Genomic DNA, 9358 nt, shown 5'->3' on the forward strand with positions numbered 1-9358 from the left:
AGTTGTGAAGCAGCATAAGCATTTTATTTTATCGTCTATAGTACATTTCAGATTTCTCTATGTGAAAGAAATTAAACTAATACACAGATATAAAAGTTTTAAGTTGAAATCCTTACACACATCTATTGATTCCCCATTTAAGAGATTAAACAGAATGAGGTACTTATGTAATATCTGGGCTCCCGTTTTTCTTATAAGGCCGCGTCCCCTCGCCACGCTTCGGGCACGGTGGCTCGCTGCGCTCGCCACACTATATAAAATCAACTCCATGCGTAGTTGGATAGTAGGGGTATGAAAAAATGGGGAGCATTTAACATGGGAGCCCAGATAATACATAAGTACCCAGAATGATGCTATATTTCTGCAGACCAGCTGCAGATGTAGTCAAAAAGTCCACAAGAAAAATGAACACAGGTCACAGGTATAATGTCAGCATCAATAAAATGTCATCTGGCAGACATTGTCATTATCAGCAACATTCAATTGATTTTTTTTAGTGCACAAGTAAAGTTCAGATTTAACTGCTATGTATGGCTTAACCCAACCAATTAATGGTTGTAACTTGAAAAAGTCCCAGTTAAGTGCTCAAATAGGTCAATTTTGATGCTTTTTAACTCGCCACCTTAGGAGAGTGTGCTAAAATGCTAGTTGACAGTAAACTATCACATTATGAACGGAGCCACAATTAAATAGCTCATTTGGGCGCCATCTGTTGGCTGCACTATCAATTGAATCCCCCCTCCGAATCGTGCTCAAATCAATAACTATAATAATGTAGCATCATAAATGGGAGGAATTCTGATGTGGTCAGCTAATCTGGAGTATCCAGTTATATAATCAGCATTTTGCATCAGGGGGAAAACACCTGCAAATTCTATGCACATATGCTTCTTGTAGCGATCAACATTGGAGTCATTTTGTTTTAATCTGTCTTATGGTGCTTTTAGCCCCCTCCTCAACCTATCTCATACCATTTAGTGCAAGGACTTATAAGCACAACGTGCATCTCAGCCAGAATGAATGGGCATATGTACATAAAAAAAAAGCAATTTGTGGAAAAAAAGAAGATGCAAACAATATGTGTGTCCAACTCTGCATGAGCCCCTTTATGAGAACATGTCCTTCAGCTGATGGGAAGCGTAACGTTACCCAATATTTGCCGGAGCCACATACTTCACGGTACAGAATAAATACAAAGCACTTCATGGTAAGGGAAGCATAGACTGCACTGACAGGTGTGTGGCATTATCTCATTGTGCACTACATGTGCTATTACCATATGATTAATAGCAAAGGGCAATAACGAGCAAAGCAATGCCATTACAAAGTGGGTGCCACAATTGAATATATGTAGTTATGTTTTACAGTATAATAAATCACATAAATTCATATCTCTACAGTTTTCCATAGGGACATTTGCGGCATGCCATTATTAGTACAAACACATTTCAATAAATAAATGAACTTACCTTTCACTTTTATTAACAAGTAAAAGAACTGCTCCATTTTTTATGTTAAGGTCTCTAATAGTTTCATATTCGCCTAATTCTTTCCCATTGTAGGTAAATTGTTTCCTCCACGAGGAGATTCCTTGTTTTACAAGATGAACTCTAAGGTCCTTAATGGTGTCCCCCGGCCTGACTGTTACAGGGAACATCTGATAATCTTCTGGCACGTGAATTATGATCTCAAATTTGACCCAGTATAAACTCCATCTTCTCAGCTTTTCCATGTCAACATGTTTTAGGCATTTTCTAGTAGCAATGAGGCCAAACCTTGCAAAGGAACCTGAATAAATTAATTTCTGGAGTTTCTTGTCTGACTAGTATTGACTGCATACTTTATGTAAACTTGCTTGCATGCACAGGCCTGTAGAAAAGCAGAATGACACATATTATCTGGCTTAATACATATCTTAACCAAGCCCACATGCTTCAAGTCCTTGGTGTGTATTGCTGTACAGTACGTTTGCACATTTTTAGCATATGATTACATGTATTCGTTGTGTAGCTGGCTGGTTAGTGTCACTTCATATTAATCTATGTTTTCATTTAATTATTGCAGATTTTAGAGGTTTTAATTAGAGATGCGCAGACTCGGGTCCGTCCGCGTGGGTAGAACGTCATCGCCCGGCGCCGGATTTCGCGAGGCTTTAAATAGCGGCTGCCGCGCCCACCATATTCACTTCAGTCTAGTAGTGGGTTGGGAGAGGGTGTGTAGGTGCTGCTGCTGGGGCTTAAACTTGAGCTTGACCTTGAACAAAATATTTTTTATTCGCTGGGGCTGTCTCTCAGTGCTGCTGTGTAGTCTGTCCTCCTTGCTAGGGTGATCCCACCCTAAGCAGAGAGGAGAACAGTCTAACTGTGTACTTGTAGTACTACTGTCTCCTCTGTGCGGTCTACCTCTGGTGTGCTTTAATTATTTTATTTGCTGGGGCTGTCTCCCTCAGTGCTGCTGTGTTCTCTGTTCTCCTCTCTGCTTAGGGTGGGATCTCCCTAGCAAGGAGGACAGTCTAACTGTGTACTTGTAGTACTACTGTCTCCTCTGTGCTGGGGCCTACCTCTGGTGCTGTGCTGTAATATTATATTAATAATATTATATATAAAGTCCACTGGTGCTGCCTGCACTGAATCTGCCAGTATTATTTAGTTACTCAATCCACTGTTGCCACTGGCAGTGCTACTGCCTAAGTGTGCCTACCTAGTAGATACTAGGCTGCTATATATATAATTAAATTAAAAAATAATACCTGAGCTGCGTGGGACTGTAAAAAATAATTCCATGCTGCTGGTGCACTGACATGTGCCACTACCAAGCAGTACCTAATAATAAAATTAATTACTATAAATTCTGCTGGTGCACATACTAGTATTGCTGACGTATCTACCTGTCTTGTGCCTAGTTCTGCCTTATCTACCTGTCTGGTGCCTAGTACTGCCATATCTACCTGTCTGGTGCCATGAGCCACGTGTTTGTGCCGCACACTTGTGTGGCTTAGCATAGTTATCCAGCTACCTCAATGCAACCTTTTGCCCTAAAAACAATATTGTGAGGCGTGAGGTGTTCAGAATAGACTGGAAATGAGTGAAAAGGAATGTTATTGAGGTTACTAAACACCTAGGATTCGGCAATTTTAGCAGTTTTTATGCTTTTTTAACAAAAAAAATCAGAACCCAAAACCCCAAAAATCCAAACACAAAACATTTAGGAGGTGTTTTGGCAAAACCCATTAGAACCCAAAACCTCAAGGTAATCAGAACCCAAAACCCGAAAAGTGGCCGGTGCACATCCCTAGTTTTAATACAGTATTCTGTACAAGTTTGTTTTTTGTAGATATTGTATCTTCAATACATTCACATTTTGTTTTACTTCATAACAGTAATAATAATAAGCAAATTTATCAGGGATTAAAAAAATTATTTTAAAAAATGTTGACATTTTTTTTCTACATTTTCCCTCCTGATGTTGTTGATTCCTTTTTAAGGATGTTGACTCCTTTTTAACTGCCTTAAAAAACTGGGCTCTTGCCACTTTAATCCAGGTTGAGGCTTGGTGGAAACTTCCCCCATCCCCACAAACACACAAAGTAATGTAACAGTGGAAACAGGTCTGTCCTTGGTTATCTGACTTACGTAACCAGAAAATCCACTGATTGGAGCTTCATGGGTGCTGGCTTGTGGTGTCATGAGACCTGAAGAAAATGCTAAGCAGATTGTGAGAGCTGGAAGATGCAGCAATACTGAGCAGGTTGGAGAAGCAGCAATGCTGAGCACACTTGTGAGAGGTTGGCGAGTATGCAAGTCCCTCCATTGGTTGCCTGTATCTTACTGTATTATATAAAACACTTCTACCCACATATAAAGCTATTAACCACACTGCACCAGCATATATCTCTTTACTTGTCACAAAATATCTCCCATCTCGACGACTCCACTCTGCACAAGATCTTCATCTCTCTTCTGCACGGATCACTAGCTCCCATTCACTATTACAGGGCTTTAATTGGGCTGCTCCCATCCTATGGAATGCCCTTCCACGCTCAATAAGACTCTCCACTACTCTCCAAACATTCAAGTGTTTCCTGAAAACTCACCTCTTCAGGCAAGCCTATCATAGTTAAGTTCTACACGCATAACCCTCTGAGGCACGTATGTATTATTTAGCTTTTATTCTGGACTTGCAACTTGTTGGGACTGCTATGCTACAGTAATACTGGTGCATGTCCTTGTGTTTCCCTCCTATATCCCTATAGATTATAAGCTTACAGCAGGGCCCTCCTACCTCCAAGTCTGTCTGTTGTTACCCAGTTTGTTTTATCACCGTCTACTATTGTAAAGCACAACGGAATCTGCTGCACTATATAAGAAAATGTAAATAAATAATAAATTATCTATTAGCTATTAGCTACATCCTTTATTAAATGTGGTATATTCTGATTTATTTTGAGATAGATTATGATTATTATTTGTACCCCTAGATGTTTTTCCAACCTTATATTTTAAACGTATGAATTGTTTCTGCCGACTCAACCTCTCCAGGAAGAGAGTTCCACAATTGAACTGCCCTGACCCTTAAAAAAATGTTTCCTTCTAAGGGAATGAAATCTTCTTTTCACTAATCTAAACTCATACCCACATGTACTAGAGCAGTGCCAGATTAAGCCTTCGGGGGGCCCGGGGTACTTTAGACAGGGGGGGCCCCTTGCACTTGTCATTACTGGCCGCAAACTGCATGGGAGAATATTACACTGTCAAAACAGAATAAAGGCAGAATAAACTTGGTCAATGGGTAACTGCAAGGGATATATATACAAGTGGATGGATTCTGAAAATTGTTTGCAGCAGTAGAATTTGTACAAAGTAATAGATTAGAGGTGGACATTTTTAGAAAAATCACAAAGTGTGACTTTTGCAGAGTCCAAAGTGTGCCAAATTGTGCCATACATGGCGCAATAAAACCAAAATGTATGTGGACATCTGTGTATATATATATATATATATATATATATATATATATATATAACCCACAATAGTGTCAGTAGCGCCCTATATATAATGTGTAACACATGTAATGTCCATTTGAATAAAAGAAAAAACGCTAGTGGCTTCGATTTCTTTCTTGGAATGATTCTCCGTTTATTTTGATCAGTACCCAATGCGTTTCGTTCCCGTTAGGAACTTCATCAGGGTTTTTTTGATCTTCAATCTATTAGTGCCTTTTATAGGCCGAAAGTTTTCATATATCCTCATACAATGGTGGATTTTCTATTGATCCAGCTTGAGTAGATGCCAATGTTTATTTAGGCTCTGTTTCACTTTTCTGTGTTCTTGGCTGTATTTTGTTATGAAGGGTCTCATTTTGTTGGGTGTCTGGTGAGGTTTATCTTTATTCTCTAACAATTCCATCCTGTTTAAGGTAGAAGCTTTTTCTTGATCACGTCGGATATCAATGTTACTATACCCCTTGTTTAAGAATCTACTGGCTAGGGTATCCGATTGCTGCCAATAAGTGTCTATGTTACTGCAGTTCTTGCAGATCCTCATGAATTGTGCATAAGGTACATTCTTTTTCCAGGTGTTTAGATGACAGCTATTGGCCGGAATATAATTATTGGCATCTGTCTTTTTAAAGAATGTTTTGGTGGAGATTTTTCTATCTTCCGGATTTGCCATGATTACTATGTCTAAGAAGTCAATTTCAAACTGATGTTCTGGTACTTATGTAGTATCTGGGCTGCCGATTTTTTGATTGTATGCCTTAAGTTAAGGCATACAATCAGATGCGATGCGATGCGATATCGCATCGCATCGCATCCGATATCGGATGCGATATCGGATGCGATGACCCGATTTTTCCATAGGAATCAATGTTAAAATGATTCCTATGGAAAAATGGGTCCTTTTCATACCCCTACTATCCAAGTGGGCATGGAGTTGGATATAAACCTGTGGCGAGCGTAGCGAGCCACCGAGCCCGAAGCGTGGCGAGCGAAGCGAGCCCCGCGAGGGGACGGTATTCGTCCCCTCGCGGGGCTCGCTTCGCTCGCCACGCTTCGGGCTCGGTGGCTCGCTACGCTCGCCACAGGTTTATATCCAACTCCATGCCCACTTGGATAGTAGGGGTATGAAAAGGACCCATTTTTCCCATTGAATTCCATGTTAAAATGGACTCAGTCCATTTTAACATTGATTCCTATGGAAAAATCGGGTCATCGCATCGCATCGCATCGCATCGAATCGCATGGTCGCATGCGATGCGATGCGATCTCCCGATCCGACCCGATTTTGAAATCGGCAGCCCAGATACTACATAAGTACCGATGTTCTTTATATGTGAACTTGAGGTTGTGGTTGTTGACTTGTATGTTTTGGATGACGCGTTGGGTACTGATCAAAATAAACGGAGAATCATTCCAAGAAAGAAATCGAAGCCACTAGCGTTTTTTCTTTTATTCAAATGGACATTACATGTGTTACACATTATATATAGGGCGCTACGGACACTATTGTGGGTTAGGTAAAGAAATTGGTTCCTACTGGTAGGGGACCTAAGTGTCAAAATAGCGACCTGATACCTATTGAAGCGCAATTTCAGAGATATTGTTGTGTATAGTTTTCTCTTCTACCAGTCATCTCTGATCTGCAGCTGTTACCATGCCAATCATTAAAGATAGATCAAATAGGACACAAAAATGTCGTTCTATATTTTTAGATGAAGCCACAAATAATATCGAACTGATGGAGGGAACAACAGAGGAATATTACGATTCATTAAATCAAATAGAGAAATTAGCCACCAAAGAATTGAAAGGATGGTATGAGCTAATAACATTGGAAAAATACCTTGAGGTAGGAAGGGTACCCAGAGGTCTACGAATCTTGAAAAAACCCACTATGGGACAAACAAATGAGGACTTTTTAAAAAACTGGAATAAAGTCCTAGAAGAATGTTCATTCAAACTCATAAATTTGATCTTAAATGAGCGCAAAAAAGAACTAAATAGATTGGATGAGGATATGAAAAAATTGGGATCAATATTATCAAAATTTGAGGAGGATGATGGTTTTAAGCGAGATGTGGCAGATATGCAACAAAAAATAGACACAGTTGAAACTGAAGTCATCACAAGAAAACAAAAAAAGTTTTTTGCGAGACAAAATGGACTATGAAAATAATAAAGTTTTCAATTGGACCCTATCAGAAAATAAAAGAAAATTCTCCCACTCTCGGGAACGCCATCGCCAGAGAGATGAAGATGAGCATGAAGATGAGGTATTCGACAATAGAGGAGAATATACCCACCAGAGACGTAGAGGTTCATTCCGGAGACGGGATTCCATTCAAAGAAGGAACCATTACCCTAAGCAATACAGGAATAGATCATTCAGATCCCCAGTATACAAGGAATATAGGAAATCCTCATATGGAGAATACAAGAAATCTCTATATAGGGGACATCTATCACCTAGGAGGACCTACTATCCTGAAACAAGAAATAGATATGAAATCCTAAAAACACCACCTAGGAATCATTTTTTAGACGAAAGGAGAGAAGAACCATCCCTTGGTATACAAGAAAAAAAGGAAAACGACCCCTCCCACACAAGACCGATATCTCCCTTGGGAAGGAAAAGATACAGAGGAGACGAGGAAAAAGAGGAGTTAGAAAGCTCCCCAAGGAAAAAGAAGACGGCACACTTCCAACAAGATCAAAAGAGTCAGGAATCATTAATCTTTCCAAAAAGACATTATCAAACCCACAAATTGAGGTATTAGACAAAGGCCTCAAGTTTGCACTGGATCAGCACTCTGACAAATTCGACCTCTATATAGATCTCAACAAATATATACGACGTTTAACATTGGAAAGACATTTTCTAAAAAATCCTTGTACGAATGACACAGTTCATAAACCCTTAGTAGCTCCACCGTCAAAATTCTTCCCCATAGAATCTAGAGGAAGCCATTTGGAGATATTTAGCGAACTGGTGAAGGAAGATTTCAAAAACTTAAAGATTGACAATCAAAAACGGAGCAATCTCACATCACAAGAGAAAAAAGCCCTAAAAGAGTTGAAAAATGATGAGAGCCTTATAATTAAGGCAGCAGATAAAGGGGGAGCGGTCGTAGTGCAGGATCGTTCTATGTACCTTGCGGAGGCCTACAAACTAATAGATGATGAAACAACTTATACAAAACTGGACAACAACCCCATAGAGCTATACAAAGAAGAACTATATACTCTACTGTACAAAGCCAACAGGGAAGGTGTTATATGCAAGAAGGAAATGGATTACATGTATGTAACCAAACCGAAGACACCGATTTTTTATCACCTCCCAAAGGTACATAAAAACAGAGACCTCCCACCGGGTAGGCCCATTGTAGCAGGAGTCGAGTCCCTGATGGCGAATCTCTCTCATTATTTGGATCTTAAACTGCAACCTTATGTAAAGGTACAAAAATCTTACTTAAGGGACTCAACCCAAATATTGAAAACCATGGGGAACTTCATATGGGAACCCACTTACAGGTGGGTTACCATTGATGTTCAAGCTTTATACACGTCCATTCCTCACCTAAAAGGCTTAGAAGCAATTAAAGAAATACTCGTACAAGATACTAATGTCGATGAGAAAGAGAGAGAATTTCTGCTAGATGGGGTCAGTTTTATATTGAGCCACAACCACTTTGAATTTAACAACTCTCACTATGTCCAAAAACAGGGTACCGCCATGGGCACCGAGTTTGCCCCGTCCTACGCGAACATATACATGGACCACTGGGAAAGAGAAGTGTTGTATGAAGGTGATGGATTCAGAAACAACCAAATTAAACTATATAAGAGATATATTGACGATCTGATTGTCATCTGGGATGGTAACAAGGAAAGTATAGAAGAATTCATCCAAAACATACAAGTCAACAACCACAACCTCAAGTTCACATATAAAGAACATCAGTTTGAAATTGACTTCTTAGACATAGTAATCATGGCAAATCCGGAAGATAGAAAAATCTCCACCAAAACATTCTTTAAAAAGACAGATGCCAATAATTATATTCCGGCCAATAGCTGTCATCTAAACACCTGGAAAAAGAATGTACCTTATGCACAATTCATGAGGATCCGCAAGAACTGCAGTAACATAGACACTTATTGGCAGCAATCGGATACCCTAGCCAGTAGATTCTTAAACAAGGGGTATAGTAACATTGATATCCGACGTGATCAAGAAAAAGCTTCTACCTTAAACAGGATGGAATTGTTAGAGAATAAAGATAAACCTCACCAGACACCCAACAAAATGAGACCCTTCATAACAAAATACAGCCAAGAACACAGAAAAGTGAAACA

At 39.6% G+C, this 9358-nt stretch overlaps 1 protein-coding gene across 1 annotated transcript; it reads right to left on the minus strand.

The window, feature by feature from the left end:
- Positions 1 to 1465: 1465 nt before the first annotated feature.
- TINCR (TINCR ubiquitin domain containing) lies at positions 1466 to 1732 on the minus strand. The gene has a single exon (XM_083158279.1). The coding sequence runs from the start codon at positions 1730 to 1732 to the stop codon at positions 1466 to 1468; it is 267 nt and encodes an 88-aa protein (XP_083014405.1).
- Between the last annotated feature and the right edge of the window lie 7626 nt (positions 1733 to 9358).

This window comes from Crinia signifera, chromosome 1, assembly GCF_055691185.1.
Source record: "Crinia signifera chromosome 1, ASM5569118v1, whole genome shotgun sequence".
NCBI lineage: Eukaryota > Metazoa > Chordata > Amphibia > Anura > Myobatrachidae > Crinia > Crinia signifera.

What these genes read in the sequence shown, in the direction of transcription:
- TINCR (XM_083158279.1), bottom strand. Translation starts at nt 1,732, where the DNA reads ATGGAAAAGCTGAGAAGATGGAGTTTATACTGGGTCAAATTTGAGATC.